Raw genomic sequence first — 19532 nt, 5'->3', positions numbered from 1 at the left:
TAAATGCAGGTGGCTGAATACACCTAAACACGCAGACACCTGGGTAGCGCGACTCAGTTGCTGCTAGCTTTCCACTGGGAGGAAGCGACCCGAATTTCCCAGCGATGGGACAATAAAGTAATGAAAATGAAAATGAAATGAAAATGAAAAATCTCAGCCATGATACAGATTGAATACACTGCGAGCCGCAGGTCAGGTTTTGCTCCTTTTTTTTAAAGGCTTTAATATGTTAATTTCATGTTCAGCAATGATAAGGATGAAATTAAAATTTGAGGAAATTGGTGAAACTTTTAAATGTGAAATATATATAATGCATGTATATGTATAAATACATAATTGATTTTGTAATAACAAAATTAAAAGAATAGGACAACCCCCATGTTTTTGTTACATTTAGTCAATTTCTCTACGTTTTTTACCTGAGAGTGTGAGTGACTTACTTGCCGCAAGGTATTGACCAAGCTATAATTATTGTCTTCGTGAAAAAACGCAGTGCGTTCAATTAATTCTGTGAGTCTGACAGATTGACTAAATGTTGTCATTTCGCTTCACGCAACTTGATCATAGTTAATGTTTTCTTTTGTATTGTTCAGGATGCTGATGAAGAACGTCAGGCTCTTACAGAGGATATCAATCGTCTTGAAAAAGAAAAGGGGTCAAGCCCCAAGAAATATGTCTGTATTCCTATCGTATCACTCTGCTCCTGTTTTGTTTTCTTTCACACACATTTTCCCTTCTTTTTTGACGGGTTTCTGGACAGCAAACTCTAAAACAAATTCTTTTCATCACAAAAGCGATCTTTGGAATTGACTGACGTAGTCCGGAAGAATTCATGCATCAACATATGTCATGTATGCGACGTCATCACTTCGCATACCTTATGGTCTCGGTATTTCGTTGGCCATCATATTTCCTACTTTTAAAATGACCCTCAAAGCTAACCGAGACTAGTTGAGGCTGTATCAATGCGCCTCGCCAGCAGGTTGTTAATGGATTTTTTAGCGAGTGACTATCGACAATTAGTCACCGGTAATTTTTAATGAGTTGGGGCATTCTGACCAATCACATGATCTGTTTCATTAAAACGCAAACTTGATTGAATTACAATAAGGTTTGTCATTTGAGAAGAAAAAAAAAAAATTAGATGATAGCACTACAAGTAATAAGCAAGATAACTAAACAAAACAACCTCTTCTGGAAAAATACATACATGTATAATAAATTTGACTTTCTCCTCGTATGTGAAGGTTGCCAAGTTGTACCTATTCTGAATGTTTGTCGATATTGTAATTGGTAATGCGTATTTGTCATGTAGATTTTGGGGGTAGGGATCTTATTTGAGTGAAGGTCATATGACACTTGTAAAACAAATCTTTGATCCAAAACTAAGTTCTGATTTATATGATATTTCTATAGGAAACGTGTATGAGACAAATAAGGTTTTTGGAAGTGCAGGATCCTTCATATGTTTCAAATATGTTTTGTACAGGAATTTGAATTTCAAATCTCAAATTTCTGTCCAAAATTGTAGAGAAAGTAGTTATACAATGGTTACTGACCTACTTGAATTCTAAAAACTTGCTCAGTATGTCCAAATCAGCTTCTGACTGTTCCATGGCACTGAAACGGCCCTTGACAAGCTATGATTGACATCTTGTTTGCCCTGTATTACGGTCAAGTGATGTCTTATTTGACCTTGCTGAACCTGTTGGCAGCATTTGATAACATTGACCACGAACTGGTGTTGAGCAGACTATAATTATGTGCATTTGTCATTACACTGGTCTGAATTGAGTTGTGTTTGACTGTAGGGACACAGAAAGGAACAGTTGATAACCACCACTCATCATCTGCTAGGGTGGCATTTGGTGTTCCACAAGTCTCAGTGTTAGGTCCTGTTATTTTCGTTTTGTACACAAAACCACTTTCTACCTTACTTAACTCTTCTGTTGCCAGTCAGCCATTTGCTGATGATACACAGCTTCAAGATATATCATTGGCAGCTGGAAAAGAAGTCAGGTGACAAATTGTGTTTCCCAGGTAGCCAGTAATAGCTCAAGCAAGATAATGTCTTGTTTGACCAGTCCGGATTTTAGACTCTTATATTTTATTGCAGTTTTTGACTGTCCAGAACTTTGATGAAGTTATATTCAAAATCATCTTCTGCTTAGGTAACAGAACAAAAGCTGAATGAAAGCCAACATGTACTTCAGGCAGACATGATAGAGATAAAGACTCTTGAGGAACAAAAGCAGGTGTGTATTTATATTTGTCAGACATGTTGTGCTGTTGATCTGATAACAAGTGTCTTTTAATTGAAAATTAATTTGTGGAATCAAAAAACAAGAAAGGTAAGTTGTTGGTACGTTTGTTATTGGCAAAACAATACGTTACAGTCTCAAATAAAAATTATATCGACCCGACGGTCTTTTAAGCGCACAGACAAACACTTAGTAAACAAAACTTGGTTTGACGGAATGTTCGGCCGCTTGCTAGGAAGTCAGAAGCGAATGAATGATTACATCTGTTTTTGGATTTGCTTGACTTAGCTGCAGAGTAGTTCAGGGTGGCCGCTATAAAGATGTGGTTTATAAACAATCCCATAAAAAGCATGTACTCTTGGTACATGTACTGTACATATTAAGGAATACCATGATGCAGGAAGGTTAATTTAAGATGCATTACACATCTTTTTGTGTGTGATAGTTTGTGTTCAATTTGTACTATAATTTCAGTCCCTGGAGTAATGGTTAATTTGTTGTTTCATTGAAGTCTGTTTTGAATATTGGCGAATTCAGGGACTTTTTTTTCAATTTTGAAACATAGTAAAATGATGATTTAAAAAAAAGAAGAAGCTTGGTATAGATCATTCCGGAAATTATTCCGTCTGGTTTTTATTTGTTGCGGAAAGAGTCAATGCTAAGAATTCCCTTGTCCAATATGCATGCCTTTTTTGTTGTTCAGAGAATCAATGAAGAACTTCAGTCTCTCAGAGAAAGACTTGGGAAACTCACAATGGAAATGAGAGACACGGAAAACAGAATCACTAGTCTTGAACAGGAATTGCAGGTGTGTCTTTTCATTCTTTGTAGAAATGTTATACTTCAAAAAGAAATCTTAAAACCAATTGCCACTATTCTTATTGTGAAATTGTGGTCTTATGTGTAGAAGGTTCAGGACAGATTAATGATCTTATAGCTGATCATGTTTCTCTTTGATGTGTTTACGGCCTCTCTCTGGACTATATCACTGACTTGCGTGGACACCCACACGTACAAAGACATACACGTCTTTCTCTCCATTTCGTCCACAACTGATGACAATTTGTGACATTACAGCATGGCATACTAATATTCCTGTTTGTGTAGATTGACACTCCAAAAACATGTTCTAGATGTCAAACCCCACCTAAAGCCATCTAAACTGAGTCAATCTACTTGAAAAGGTATTTGTTTGTAAACACTGGTTCGCAGTTGACTAGAACACTGGATGGCAGCCGAGGGGAACACTGAATCACAGCCAGCGAATTTCTGATTGTATACATCAATTTATGAATTGTGTTCAAACCAATTAACTTTCAAAGCTAAAACTCGGTGTAAATATGAATAGTTATTAGATGATTAAACTGCCGTTCATGAAAGTACTTTCGTTGTTGATTGTTTTCCTAATTACGTCTCAAACAGACACTTTGCACTGAATGCGCAACAAATTTGAAAGAAACCTGATCCAGAACGCGCGGAGGACTCCCAAAGTAAAGAAATGGGTAGACTGGTAAGTTAAAATGAATACTTACGCTTTGCCTCAAACAAATATTTTGGGAAACTAAGGACTGTAAACTATGCTAGATGTAATTTTGGGGAGAACCTCGCCTTGTTTTGGGGCTCTCACTGGTTCACAACCGGGACACTGGATTTTGCGTAGTGCAGCCGTACTGTCTCCTGTGTGTTATTCACGCTCTTACAAGAGCACCGGGGGGTCCTGATTTGGCCTATATGGTCCGCTGGACCCAAAAAGCAACACCTAACTAACTAACTAACAAGAGCACCGACTGACTCACTCGACCTGTTCGCTCTCAGTGACAGGGCGTCAGTGGATGACGTAGTTACTCTCCTGTCTGCATTAGCCAAAGTCAACGCAGAGCAGATGAGGCTGACCACTTTTCTCTGGTCTTTTACGGGCGACTTTTACGGTCCCCAAATCCTCAGGAGATTGACGCCCGGTACTGGACCTATCACATCTCAACAAACTTTTCGAGAGCGATCAAGTTCAAGAGGGATGCTCCAGCCTCGGTCAGGGATGCCCTACGCCCAGGAGACTGGGTGACCTCGATAGATCTGACGGAAGCTTTCTTCCACTTTATGGTGTATCGCGCAGACAGGAAGCGGCTGCGGTACTGTTGGGGCACCAAGATCTATCAATTTCGAGCGCTTACTTTCGGACTGTCACTGGCACTATGGATCTTCTCCATGGTGATCAAACAGTTATGCGCATTCGACTTCCAAGTTTTCCTCCACGACTGGCTTATTTTGAACCAGAACTGGTCTTTATGCACTCACACGGTCACCTGGAGCGTTCGTCCCCCTCAGAAACGAGTGGACAACTCGGCCACGTCAGTGGTTGCAGAGAACCGAACTGGATAACTCAGGGTGTCCCCATCGCTACCCCCACCCGACACAGACCCCTTCACAGGCGTCTCTTACCATGTCCTAAGCATCGGTTCACGTCCAACCACAGAAGTTAAGCAACTTCGAGCTCGGGTAAGGGCTCCTGATATGGACCACTTTTTGTTTTATGCTAATAACTAGCTCAGTTGTTTCCTTGCGAAGAAGTTTCATTTTGTGTTTGGTGGTCCTTCTCTCTTAGGTTAACTGTTATGCCTAATTAGAGTGAATTAGCTTTGATAGACATTCAGCAAAAATTAAATACAGAAACAAACCACAAATGGTCCATATTAGGAGCCTGGGCGCCAAATATGGACCAGTGAAGCGAACTTCACGAATCACTGTAAAAAGCCCCCTATATTTCAAAATAACATGATACAATTTAGTGTGCAAGTCAGACGAATAAAAATATGCTTTAGATTTATCTGTTTCGGGTTGATGAGAGCATTATTTGAAGCACACCAGGAAACCAAAGAAGCTTATCAAAATCAGATTGAAAATAAGTGAAATTATCAACTTCCTCGAAAAGAATACTATTTGTGACTCTCCACCACGGAATGAGTCGCATGTCACCTTTGCATGATTTTCATATTAAATTTTTTACATTTTCTTAAAGAGTTTTTTATGCTCTATCCAGTGGTGAAAACCGTTTTAAAAAAGAGCGAAAACTGTTTGAGTTATAAACCTGTGACTAAGGTGACCCTCACACTGTTACCAAACAATCCCGGGACTTATATTAAGCCTAGCGCAGAACCGCGCGAGGTGACATGCGACTCATTTCGTGGTGGAGGGTCACATTTGTTATATTTTTTTTAAACCTCGAGGGCTAGTTATAGGTTATTTTCAGCAAGCTTCTTAATGAATTAATTAAAATTGCCTTTAGTTTTTATTTTCTTAGATTTGTTGAAGGTGGTTCATATTAGGGGACTCACACATACTTTGCTATTTTGCTATTATTTTTTGTTTGAAGTAGAAACTCGGGGTCAACACTGCTAAACGATAACAAATACAGCAGACTTCCACTAACTCGCGGTCTTTGGGGTCCAAAGATTTTTGATCGCGATATATCCGATTCGCGATGCAGTTTGGGGTCCAATTAAAGGGAAGAAACCGCGTTCTCTTCTGAGTCAGAGAAAAACGCGGTTATTTCCCTTGTTGGTCACAAAAAGCCTGTGAGCGTCACGTTGGCGTGTGTGCGTTTGCCGTGTGAGCTAGCTAGTGCATGTGTGTGAGTGCATGTGTGTATGTGCGTGCGTGTGTGTGTGTGCGCGTGCGCATGCACGCCTGGCGTGTGGTTGTGCTACAATGTTCATGTGTATGTGTTACTGCGTTTCTCGCAAGTGTGACGCTTCTGTTGGCAACTAAGTTCTCAAAAGATTAACTGCGATGACACGTTTTCTTTTATCAGCAGATGACGATTTCTTTTCTTTTTTCTTCGACTCATACGTCGTCACAAACTTACTAGTTAATCAGACACAGACAGACACACACTGTACGGGTATAGCGACTCACTGCTGCACACACACACACACACTAACTGACAATGAACAGAATGCAAGCCATGGTGAATTACCACATTATTTTATTTCGTTTGGAAACACGCACTTGTTACTTTATCAACACGCACGCACGCACGCACGTTTTGTTTTGCTTTGTGTGAGTCTGAGTTGACACGCGTTTTGTCTTTGGCAGAAAGCATGAAGATTTCTTCTTTGATTGTTTGCTTTTTCTGCCACCTGCTATAACGCAAAAAGCTGAAGCACTTCATGGCGCCTGTAGAAAATCCGGGGCGTCTAGCTGAGATCGCGATTAGCGGGACTCGAGTGTTAAATTGCATGCCTGACTAGATTGCAGAAGACTGAAGCGCAGTTTAAGCACTTGATTGGCGCCTGTGGCCACCCGGACCGTCTAGCAGAGATCGCAATTAGCTGGACTCGAGTGTTCAACTGTACGCCTGACTGGCCATACTGACTGGTCAGACACTTAACCTCTAAGGCACGTGGCCAATTTGACGATACCGATCGTGGCATGAAAGTTCTTGACTGAGTGGGGCATGTGGGCGTGAAAGGTTGTTGTTTTTTTGTTCGCAGGTCTCGATCAACCCGTAATGTACACAACCTGAAAACACACACACACGTAGAACACTATTTGGAGCGACTGAGGGAGAGAAAGACAGAGAGACTGATAAGATGAAATGACAATTTACTGCATGATGAAAGGCCATCGGACCCAGAGAGAGATAGCGTGGTTATGATAGAACATTTTTTCATGATCTGTACTATTTTTTGGTCTTTACGTGACTAATTTTGTTAAAAAAAACCTAAAAAATAATTTTTTTTTATAAAGGTCGGTCCTGTTTTTTTCGGGGTCCAAGAGGTCTCCACGATATAGCCGAATTCGCGATTTAGTGGACCGCGAGTTAGTGGAAGTCTGCTGTACGGTCTTAGCTGTCATATATAGCAATTATTGTGTTTCCTGTAGACCAAACTGTAGCGTTCCTTTCCGGTCTGGTCAGAAGCCTGCAGTCTGTTGTTGTTTTCGTTAAAATGCAGAGCAGCTATGATTGTCCTGAAACAGTGTTTCATTTCACATTTGACAAGGTACAGTATTTTGTAATTGCAAGTTCCATATATATCTCTATTGCCTACCTGCTTTGACACAATTGTGGTAATTATTGACAGAGCACAACATTCCTCTTAGTATCTCCAACTGAAATGTGATAGGATGAGTGCACAATACCAACCCCCACACATGTACACTTTTGCATAGTGCTAGCAGGTACAGTGCTCATTTTAAGGCTTACAATCATTAAGCAAAAACTATCAGTCTGCTAAGTCTAAAACTTTCCTGACTACTCTTGTGACGTCTTGTCTGAAAATAATTAATTGACCCACCCATACACACACACCATATATAAACAGGACCACCACCACCACCTTTTTTTAAAAATAATTTACAGGCAAATCCGGATAAGACGAAATTGAAGGGACCGAATTGTTATTGTGTCCTATCCGAAATTTCGACTTGGTCATAGTACAGTGGAACCCCTCTCTAGCGACCTTGAAAATGTTGACAAAAATCGGTCCTTATGGAGGGGGGTCCTTACAGAGGGAGGGGGCGGGGCCACAAAGAAAGTCACCTCAGATTTTCTTAAAAAAAAGAAAACAGAGAAGTTTGAGTTGCTGACGACCGTTTCCTCAAGCAAACTGCTTCGATTTCATGTTTGACATTGTCGATGGTGTCCACCAGTTCTGGTGCATGTTTCAATGCAAAAAGAGTTAGTTTCTGAGCAAGCATTTCTTTACAGCAGTCCCTGCAATGATGAAGGCCCTCCGAGAAAGAGAGTGAAAAATCGGCCACCGTTCTCAGCATCGCGTATCTGTGTGTAACCTCTTTCATTGACAAGATACTCTTGTTTCCCTGCAGCCTTGACCAGTGAGTCGGTTACCTAATCTATGAACCCTTCAGTTGTGTTGCTTTGTCAAAAGTTAGACACAGTCAACTAGTTTTGCTCTGAGTGAACAGTGCAGCTGGCCTCAATTAGCCGGTGACACCTCTCTGGCCACAGCACCAAACAGTACATGGCTGGGGGGGGAGAGAGAGAGAGAGGGGGGGGGGGGGTAGCTGGCTTAACTCAGTGGGGTGTCCGGTGTCACTGAAGTCAGCAGGAAGAGCATTGGAGAGAAATAGAGAGGTGTACTCTTCCAAACAATTTCCAAGGATCAGTTGTCAGGGCTTAGGGTAGTCAGTGAGGGAGAGTGAGAGCGGTTTGTGTACAGTCCGACTGAAGAGTGAAAAGTCACTGCCACAAGATCGGCATGCAGTCAATAAAGCCAGACAAGAAGAATGATTATGACATGCGGCTCTATCTGCTGGTTTTTTTTTTTTATTCAAACTGGTTTTCAACGCTTATTCTCACAAAGCATCTGCACACCTGCCTCTGCCTCTGTGCTGTGTTTGTGTGGCTGCTTTCGTATGATGTCAGTGCATGGTGAGTGCGTTCACTGCCTTGTCACCACTTCCCCACCTTTTTCAGAATGTTTTCTTGGAGTTGGATAATTCTCCTTACTCCTCGCCCCCTCCTTACTCCTCGCCCCCTCCTAACTTCAGTTCATACTTTATTGCGTGCCGACTGACCAGTCGGTGTGGCGTCCGTGTAGAGAAGAAGGGAATAAGGTTACACAATGCGCTAGTGTGAGACGCCAAGTTTCGTGTTTCGAGTTGCTGTAGTAAATATAGAGTAAACTTTGTCTTTGGGACTGACTTTCTGTTGTGTGCTATCCGTCTTTCGACTTACGTAAGAGAAATCCCATTTCGAGCTCAGGGTACTTTGTACACATAGATGGGACTTTTTTCAAAAAATGCATAGATTTCAGACGGACAAAACGGACATATCCAACATCAAAAATTTCAAAATTTTATCAGGCAGAGTTATTAAACATCCTTTCGTCTATCTTGTGCCAAAATTTGCGAGCTTAATAACAACTGCAAATGTATCTAAAAATAAAAAAATATCCACTACATTTATAAAAATGTCTGTGCAGTTACCATGAACAAGTTTTATTGAGTCACTTGAGAAAAAGTGACTCTATGTAATCGGTCAGTGTTAGTCTGTCCGGCCGGCCGGCCGGCCGGCCGTCCGGCCGGCCGTCCGGCCGGCCGTCCGTAGACACCACCTTAACGTTGGACTTTTCTCGGAAACTATCAAAGCGATCGGGCTCATATTTTGTTTAGTCGTGACCTCCAATGACCTCTACACTTTAACGATGGTTTCGTTGACCTTTGACCTTTTTCAAGGTCACAGGTCAGCGTCAAAGGAAAAATTAGACATTTTATATTTTCTCGGAAACTATCAAAGCGATCGGGCTCATATTTTGTTTAGTCGTGACCTCCAATGACCTCTACACTTTAACGATGGTTTCGTTGACCTTTGACCTTTTTCAAGGTCACAGGTCAGCGTCAAAGGAAAAATTAGACATTTTATATCTTTGACAAAGTTCATCGGATGTGATTGAAACTTTGTAGGATTATTCTTTACATCAAAGTATTTACATCTGTAGCCTTTTACGGACGTTATCAGAAAAACAAGGGAGATAACTAGCCTTTTCTGTTCGGCAACACACAACTTAACGTTGGGCTTTTCTCGGAAACTATAAAAGTGACCGGGCTCAAATTTTATGTGAACGTGACTCATTGTGTTGTGAATAGCAATTTCTTCCTGTCCATCTGATGCCTCATATAATATTCAGAACTGCGAAAGTGACTCGATCGAGCGTTTGCTCTTCTTGTTTTTCCTACATAATTGTTTTCCAAAAGGCAAGTTTTCATATAGCAAATGCTATGCAAACCCAGTGCTAAAGAATGGATACCAAAATGTATGATTATTAATGCAATTATTTAATCCAAATTAAAACAAAATTGTAATAGTGCAAAATTGTCATTATCAAATGCATGTAAATGAAGCAATGTCCAAACTGATCTGTTTGCTGCCAAAATATACATATGATCATTTGAAAGTTGTTGAAACCTTTCAACTTATACCACAATTGACTGAATTTGATAAATTATTTTAAATATAGCTTTACTTTTATGCTTGGTAACAACAGGGACATTCGGTAACTGCATGGACCCTTTGTTTTCGCATCAACCCCATTCGAGCAAAAAACACAGACATACGTTTAAAACTATCATTTTATATGTCTTAACTATATTTGTTGCTGTTTTCAAAGCACTGTATATTGTTTTGTGGTCTTGACTTAACAGATTGTTTTTTAAATTGCATTTTCTTCAATCATAGGAAACTGCATGGACATCTGGTAACAGCACAGACATTTTCTAGTAAAAGACACTGTGTTACTAGAAAACAAAGGGTTATTTTTGTTATGGAAATGAATTTTATATATCAGTAAAATGTTTTCGATAATTGGCCTGGTATGTAAAACGATTTTTGACTCACATGCGAAGCAAAAGTGAGTCTATGTACTCACCCGAGTCGTCCGTCCGTCCGGAAAACTTTAACGTTGGATATTTCTTGGACACTATTCAGTCTATCAGTACCAAATTTGGCAAGATGGTGTATGATGACAAGGCCCCAAAAAACATACATAGCATCTTGAATTTGCTTCAAGGTCAAGGTCGCAGGGGCCATAAATGTTGTCAAAAAACAGCTATTTTTCACATTTTTCCCATTTTCTCTGAAGTTTTTGAGATTGAATACCTCACCTATATATGATATATAGGGCAAAGTAAGCCCCACATTTTGATACCAGTTTGGTTTACCTTGCTTCAAGGTCACAGGAGCTCTTCAAAGTTGGATTGTATACATATTTTGAAGTGACCTTGACCCTGAACTATGGAAGAAACTGTTTCAAACTTAAAAATCATGTGGGGCACATGTTATGCTTTCATCATGAGACACATTTGGTCACATATGATCAAGGTCAAGGTCACTTTGACCCTTATGAAATGTGACCAAAATAAGGTAGTGAACCACTAAAAGTGACCATATCTCATGGTAGAAAGAGCCAATAAGCACCATTGTACTTCCTATGTCTTGAATTAACAGCTTTGTGTTGCATGACCTTGGATGACCTTGACCTTGGGTCAAGGTCACATGTATTTTGGTAGGAAAAATGTGTAAAGCAGTTCTTAGTGTATGATGTCATTGCTAGGTTTAGTTATTTGACCTTGACCCTGAAGGTCAAGGTCATGTCAAGGTCAAGCATGTGAGTCGTATGGGCTTTGCCCTTCTTGTTTTATATTGTTGTGCTTGTGTGAAACAGAACCAATAGCATACCATATATTATGCATAATTTCTTCCACATGAAGATAAACATACGAGTCAACAGTTAACGCTCAATCGACAAGATTTTATTGAACCAAATTGGAGTTGAGGAGAATGGTGGTTAGGCAGGGAGGGGAGGGCAAGGCTGTGGCAGGATAATGGGGAAACAGAAAAAAAAGTATAGGCTCTTTCTTTGGCCCATTTTGTCTAGCGTATTTAATTAACTGAGTCAGTTGTAAAAAAAACATGAAATGGAACAACTGATTCTTTAACATTAAATCAAGTGTCTTTTCACTTAGAACATAAAATAATTCACCACTCTATTTAGAAACCTTCATTGGAACATAAAATGAGTCATCACTGTCTTTGAAATACTTAGAACATAAAATAATTCACCACTCTATTTAGAAACCTTCATTGGAACATAAAATGAGTCATCACTGTCTTTGAAAATCTTCGTTGCCACTGTCTTTGTAAAACCTTTATTGAAAAATATGATTCACCACTGTCTTTTCACTTGGAACATCACCACCATAATAATGTGGCACCGTATCCTTACAACAACAAGGGTGTATTTTTTGTCACTTGAAAAAAAAAGTAAAATAAATGAATAACATATTTTGACAAATTCTCTGCAGTTACTAAAATAGATCTGTACAGTTACCTGACTCGTCAGTGCAGTTACCAGGAAACTTGTAGCAGTTCCTGAGTAAAGTAAATTACTTTATTTTGAATAAGACTCTATATAATACCTATATTTATGCTGGTTGGTTTTCCATCCCTTTTGTATAATTGGCTGTCCATAATACAGAATATAGAATACAAATGGTATGCAATCTACAAGCATTTCAGTGCAGTTACCATGATGTCTCAGTGCAGTTACTAAATAGGTCCATGCAGTTACTTCTCTGGCAGGTAACTGCACAGAAAGTAACTGCACAGACGAATTCGTTATTTTCAAATAATAATCACTCCCTGTCATCAAAAAAACATGGCGTCCTTGACGCCATGTGAAAGTAAATCTATGGGCGATTAAAATGCAAATTATTCAAAATGTTTTTGTTAATTAGTGTAATGGAAAACCCCAGTAACTGCACATAACTGTTAAGCTAAACATCCTTCACCTTGACCTTTTGAAAATCATATTTCATTGCCTAAAAGTGATCCAATGTACCCACCTGATTGCACACAGCTTTCCGCGTCTTGGAACTCTTTTGTAAAGAAAACCACATTTGAAAAGCAGGGAGCATTCCGTTTTTATTGCGTATTTTGGTTCCTGGTAACTGCAAGGACCAAAACCTCTTGGACATGCAATTTTTACTTTTCAAAAATTGGGAGAACAAAACTACTGATTGTATCGATATTTTGTTTTTGTTATCTTGAGATAATGACGGGATAAACATAAACCAACAAACAAAATGATAAAAAAAAATTGTCTGTGCGTTTTACAGAGGTGTGAAATTTTGCTAATGTCGAAGGGACATGCATTTTGACCCCCCCTTACACATGATAACTTACTATAATTAACAGAAAAATACAATAAAACGGGCAAATGAGTATACTTTAAGGTCCGGAGGACATTGAACTTAAGCACTTCCAATTTTCAGATAAGTAGGATGAAAATGTTTGAATTTATAAAATTTTAAAGTCAAAAGACAGGTTTTTTATGCATTTTTTGAAAAAGTCCCAGATAAAGAGGGATAATTCCGGACCAGAATTTCTTTGTGTGCTAAGCGAATTTTTGACTTAACCGTTTGTGAGTTAGCTGGATTTGCCTGTACTTACTTTTCTGTGCAGCCTTTGGGGTGACTTGAATTTTCTTGTTTCTTTTTATCCTGCGGTGTGTCTGAAGTAAAATATTGTCACCAATTTATGCAAAAAATCTGCTAGAAAATGATGATAATACAATAACAGTTGCTCAATGGATACGTTTGTAGAGTATTTCACTGACAGATCTAGATATATTTACATGTACTCATTCACATCAATTCGAAACAGCATGTGACACAAAGTGACAATATATATATATATGTACATGAATACAATTTCAGGGTCTGAAAGTGCAACACATGTATCCAAAGACTTATCAATAAACACTGCTAAAATTACAAACTCTGAATCAGATACAAATGTGTGCCAAAGTGGATCAGCCTCACATTTAGTAGTTACAGTGTCAGCTATAATATGCTTGATAAGAAGTGTGAATGACTAAGTACTGCAATGAATGACTGTGGAATTGGGAACAAGCAGATCTGTACTGTCTATACAATAAAAATAAAAATAAAAATGCAATGCCTACCTCTGTCTGAGTGCTTGCATGCACTGGCAAAGGTTTGTCAGTTTCACTAGCTCCATCACAAGATCCTGACAAATCAGCTGTATGATGGTCAGATGGTTCAGGTTTTACATCACATTCACAAGGCCCAACTGCCAAAGCATCTTCCAAATCTGCAAGCACAATGTTACAATCATTCTTTAGTCCTCTACTTCTGTATTTTTGTAAGTTAAAACAATTTTAACACTCAAGAAAACAGAATTTTCTACTCAAAGCTTACAAATGTATCCAGTTTTATTCAGTGAAAGTTGACAAATGCAGCGCCCTTGTAGACTATAGAATTTTTCAATAATGGCATTGTCAGTGTCACTGAACCTATTAGTATTCTTCATAACAATACAATTTTCCACCTTACCCTTTGGTGTTCCCTTTTGGCAAAGGCTCCTCTGACTCGAACACTCTGCTTTGGAGCCACAATGGCAGAGCAAATTGGCGCTGTAACTGCCGTTGTTACTTGTGTCACAGTGCTGCTGGCTGTGGAGACAGATGCCACGGTACTCGAGCAAGTCACCGTTGTGACTGTTGTTGGCGCCAGACGATGCACTGTTGGCACTGGTTTATGGTTTAAAACCATCTTCGCTTTAAGTCCAAAACTTGCAGCCAGTGCAATCTTTCTTGGATAGCAATCCGCGGTGAAGTGCAGACTGCATATCCGTGAGTTCTGGTTCGGCGTACCAAAACTTGGTCCGAAATCTGCTCGGCGAGTTTGAACGAATCTAATCCACTGTCGCCGAGTTTCTGCATCAGTAGGAAACTGATGCAATGTAAAACCATCAGCATGCTTGCTGTTACACTCCGCAACTGCACAGTAGTAACCGACTTTCCTTCGCCGTTTGAAAGAAGGAACGTCTGTTTCGGTAGAAGATACAACCGCAGAGTTACAACCGTCCGCCATGATGTTCCACGAGTGACGTCACTGGCCTTAGGGCCGCCCGGTGCAGGTTGATCAGGTGCGCGAAATCGGATTTTATTAAATAAAAAATCAGCAACACAAAATGTTGCAAAATCGCTTTCGGAATATTAACCTGGGTTGTGACAAAAATGTTTTGGACAGAAAAAAGTTTTGCTCTCTGGTTGGTCTTTAAGTATATAATCAATTGGTTTAAAAAAAATTCTCATTCGACACAGAAACCTGTCATACTGATGATGTTTTTTGTATGTCCTTTGAGGTGAATTGATTAATGATGCTAACAAGGGCTATGTTTTCTGTAAAAAATCTAACTAAACTGCCTTTTACCCTAGCTGGTTACCTCACAGTTCAACTGCTAGTACAATCGGGTACTGTAATACTGAGTAACCTTTCCATTCCTCGTTCCACAATCCATGGAACCAACGCGAGCCAACGACTTGCCCATATCCAATGATACCGGATGCGTCTGTGGCTCAAGGTGAAGACGGCCATATGTCCTTCGACAATAGGACCAGATGCCATTGAAATGGCTAAGAATTAAAGCAGCTCTACAGCTGTAGATCCTCCTCTACTTCCTTTGTGATTCTGATGAAGTGATGCGGATTGGATATCCCCTAAATAAAGTCAATAAGGTACCTTAGAAATGGGTGGCCTGGACGGAAAACAGCACACTCCAAGTTTAATATACCTAGTTTTGATTGAAGGTCCCTCAGTGTAAATTTTGGAAGCCTAATGGTCACGAGTTAATGAGGCTGTGACATTACATTTTCTCAGGTTTCTCTCGTAGGAGTTTAACCTCTATCTTCACAGAATCGATCTCATACCCAAGAAAGGTCATTACTGTATTTGGTTGAAACGTCTTGTCTTGGGCAATAGGCACGCCGATCTCGGTACACAGAGAAGTGAAATGGTCATGGTGTTCTTGACAGGTGGATGGGGATTCCTGTATGAACAGAAAGTCATCAATCATGTGCACCACATGCGCAATGTCTAAGCTATGGTTACACACCCAGTGTAAGGCAGAGCTAAGCTGATCAAAGATTTGGCATGAGGTACGCAGACCCATAGGAAGACATTTATCATGGAAGAATTGACCTTGCCATGTCATATTGAGTAGATGGTAATATGCTACTCCGGGCGAACCGGTATGATTCGAAATACATTTTCTATGTCTGTTCTTGCCGTGTCATCGATGATTTTGTATTGCACCCAAAAGAGCTCTTTGGGGCTGCCATCGGGAAAAGACAGGTGGTAAATCATGCGAAACGTACCAAGTTTTTTCTTAGGAACTACACCAAGAGGGGAGGTAATAACGTTTTGCAAGAGAGGGTGTTGTGTTATGCGTAGCATACATTCAAAGATTCGACATAAAACACGGAGTCTTCATTCCATGTGCTCGTATCTTTATGCAGGAAGCAAGAGAGAGGAAGTGGGGAGAGTAGTCTCCCTGTACATCGAATAGCCTCCCTGTACATCGAATAGCCTGGTGCTCACAGTCACACTGTTGCGTAATAACGTAACATCCCTCTTTGTTTAAAGAAAATTCGAGCGCTTAGTCAAATAAACAAAACTCCAAAATAAGTCGAATTCGAAACGATTTCCGAAACGATACGCGTACGCGAATTCGACACGACATTCTAACGACGGACGAGCTCGAAACGAATTCAAAACAATACCGACTTTGAGTATTAAGAGTCTATATAATGTTCATTTCACTGCTGTTTCCGTACACGCGCTTCGAATCATTTATCGGCGATATAATACAAAGTCTTTCATCTTGGGGCACTTGACTGTACGGCCAGATCTGGTGCTGACTGGGATCTTGCTGGGGCTGGACGGCTTCACCGGAGCCTCTGGTTGATGTCGCTGCGGGGTCATCTTCGCCGGCGGCTGTGGCGTAGTGGTGGTCTCAGTAGCTGTAGGGCATGGTGTAGGTGGCGGTTGCTGCGGGCGATTGCAGGCGGAGTCAGCTGATGGTTCTGGGCTGGCGCTCTCAGCTGTCTTCTTCAGGTGGACTCTGTTCCGACGGTACAGCGAGCCGTTGGCCTGTATCTCGTATGACCTATCATCGAGGCGCTTGGTGAAGACAGCTTTCGTCCACTTCTTGTGGCCTAGAGTAAAGGGCTGCATACGTACAGTGTCGCCTTCTTCAAGAGGGGGTAGGTCTTTGGCTCCTTTGTCGAAGTTGGTCTTCTGCTTCTTCTGGTGTGCACGCAACTTCTTCTTTTCGGCGTCTAAGTCTACCTTTGGTTTCAGGAGTGTTGCTGTTGTTGGAAGCAGTGTTCTGGTTCTTCTGTTGAAGAATCGCTGTGCTGGGCTAGTCCCGGTCGCTTGGCTAGGAGTGTTCCTGTAGTTCAGTAGAGCAAGGAACTGGTCTCCTTCTTTGTTCTTCCTCAGCAAAGCCTTTGCAGTCTTGACTGATGATTCAGCTTTTCCGTTTGCTTTGCTGTTATAGGGACTTGACGTTCTGTGTTCGAAGTCGAAAGAACGTGCGAATTCTTGAAAGTTCTCCGAGGTGAATTGTGGACCGTTGTCACTGACTAGAATGCATGGGGAACCATAGCGGGCAATGTGTGCTTTCAACTTCTTGATGACGGTAGAGGAAGTAGTGTTCTCAAGTCTATCAATCTCCCAGAAGTTGCTGAAGTAGTCAGTGGTCACCATATAGTCTTTCCCGTCGAGTTCGAAGAGGTCGACGCCTACCTTCTCCCACTGACGAGAAGGAAGTTCATGTGGCATGAGAGTTTCTGGCTGATTGGCGCTTTGGTAAGTGTTGCATGTTTCACAGGTTGAAATGAAGTTCTTAATGTCTCCCGACATGCCAGGCCAAAACAGACACTCTCTTGCTCTCTTCAGACATCCGTCAATTCCAGAATGAGTAGAATGAACAGCTGTCTTCATCTCTCCACGCATAGACTCAGGAACGACGACTCTTTCTCCTTTAAAGATGAGTCCATCTTGAACTGTCATTTCGTCACGAAAGTGAAAATAAGGAGTGAGGGTGGCTGGTAGATCGTTTCTGTCGTCAGGCCAACCAGTCATGATGGTCGTCTTGAGAAGCTGGAGGTTTTCATCGTTTTCCGTCCTGGCCTTGAGCTTCGCCAGTCTTTCCTCCCGGATGGGCAGGAAACTCACCATATTGACGAACTCAAAATCCTCTTGACGGCTGGGGGCATTGATGTATGCTCGTGAAAGCGTATCAGCGAGGTGCATCTCTTTTCCTTTCTTGTAATGGACAGTGATGTTGTAGTTCTCGATTCGTAGCATCATACCTTGGAGTCGCCGAGGTGCGGCAGACAAGGGTTTTTGGAGAATGGCTTCTAGAGGCTTGTGATCGCTCTCTATTTCAACTTGGCGCCCGAATGTGTACTGGTGGAACTTCTCCAAGGAGAACACTATGGCCAGCATCTCTTTCTCGATTTGAGCGTACCTAGTTTCTGTCTCTGTCAGTGCTCTGCTGGCGTATGCGATCGGGCGGCCATTCTGCATCAAGACAGCACCAAGTCCGGTCTGACTTGCATCACATTGGATTGTGATAGGTTCTTCAGGCTTGTAGAAGGCTAGCACTGGAGCTTCTGTCACTAGCTTCTGTACTGCTTTGAACGCTTTCTCATGAGTCGGTGTCCAGGTCCAGACCACATCAGTTCGAGTCAGTTGTCTGATGGGTTCCAAAACGTCAGACAGTTTCGGCAAGAATTTTGCCAGGTAGTTGACGAATCCACAGAAGCGTCGGACACCTTCCACGTCTTCTGGTTCCGGCATCTTGAGCACAGCCTCGACCTTCTCGTGGTCGATCTTTAGGCCGTCCCTCGTCACGAGATGACCTAGGAATGAGATTTCAGCTCTGTTCAAGTCCGCTTTTTCTCTGTTTAGCCTCATTCCTACTTCTCTGCATCTCTGAAACAATCTGTGTAGGTTTCGGTCATGGTCTGCTTGAGCTGTCTCATCATCGTCTCCCTCTCCATAGACAATGATATCGTCAGAAACTCCAATCACGCCATTCAGTCCTTCTATGGCTTGATCCAGTCGTTTCTGAAAAAGTTCACTGCTGACGCAGGTGCCGAAGGGTAGTCGTTTCCATCGATAACGACCATACGGAGGCTGAAATGTCGTCAGCAGGCTGGATTCTTCGTCCAGATGTACGTGCCAGTATGCGTTGCTCAAGTCGAGTTTGGAGAACACACGGGCATGTGCTAGCTTTGGTAGGATGTCCTCCAGGACAGGCAGAGTGTAGTGTTCCCTTTTCAGTGCTTTGTTAAGCGGTCTCGGGTCAATGCAGATGCGTAGACTACCAGATTTCTTCGTGGCGACTACCATCCTGCTACACCAGCTTGTAGGCTCTTCAACGGTTGTGATCACTCCACTCTTAGTCAGTTTATTCAGTTCTGCCTTCACCTTTGACTTCATGGCAAACGGCACTCGACAGGCAGGTGAGATGACTGGTACCACTGTATCATCAACTTCAAGATGAACGACCCCAGGTAGACTTCCTACACTGTTTTCAAAAACATCAGCAAAACTTGCGAGTTGGTCTTGCTCAACGTTCATAATGCTCTCGAGGTTCTCGTAGTGTACGGTGATCAGATTCATATCCTCAGACGTTTTCTTCCCTATTAGCGGCATGAGGTCTTCTTCAACTACTACAAACTCAGCTGTGTAGTGTTTCTCATTCTTTGGGTTTGTCAGTGTCAACTGTGTTTTCCCCAAGGATGTAATGACTGTCCCGTCGTAAGTATGTAGCTTCGTCTTGGACTGAGTCATGAGCTTGGTTTTCTTCACGTATTTCTTTGGCATGACATTCACGCTTGCACCCGAGTCAATCTGACAGACTATGGTTTTCCC

The 19532-nt window shown here is 41.4% G+C and overlaps 2 protein-coding genes across 2 annotated transcripts in view; one reads left to right on the top strand and one right to left on the bottom strand.

Moving 5' to 3' along the window:
* LOC138972282 (nucleolar and coiled-body phosphoprotein 1-like) overlaps positions 1–19532 on the bottom strand; it is a 182091-nt gene that overhangs the window by 106058 nt on the left and 56501 nt on the right. The window lies entirely within an intron of this gene.
* The window catches only part of LOC138973375 (tropomyosin-2-like), a 46850-nt gene that overhangs the window by 14262 nt on the left and 13056 nt on the right, over positions 1–19532 (top strand). Inside the window, exons 3-4 of the mRNA XM_070346091.1 lie at positions 594–2255; positions 2965–3069. Coding sequence (XP_070202192.1) covers positions 2220–2255; positions 2965–3069 — 141 coding nt within the window. The 5' untranslated portion in view covers positions 594–2219. The remainder of the gene's footprint in view (positions 1–593; positions 2256–2964; positions 3070–19532) is intronic.

The sequence above is a fragment of the Littorina saxatilis genome, linkage group LG8 (genome assembly GCF_037325665.1).
Source record: "Littorina saxatilis isolate snail1 linkage group LG8, US_GU_Lsax_2.0, whole genome shotgun sequence".
Classification (NCBI taxonomy): Eukaryota; Metazoa; Mollusca; class Gastropoda; order Littorinimorpha; family Littorinidae; genus Littorina; species Littorina saxatilis.
The sequence above is the reverse complement of the archived record's forward strand: the minus strand, read 5'-3'. Positions and strand labels throughout refer to the sequence as shown.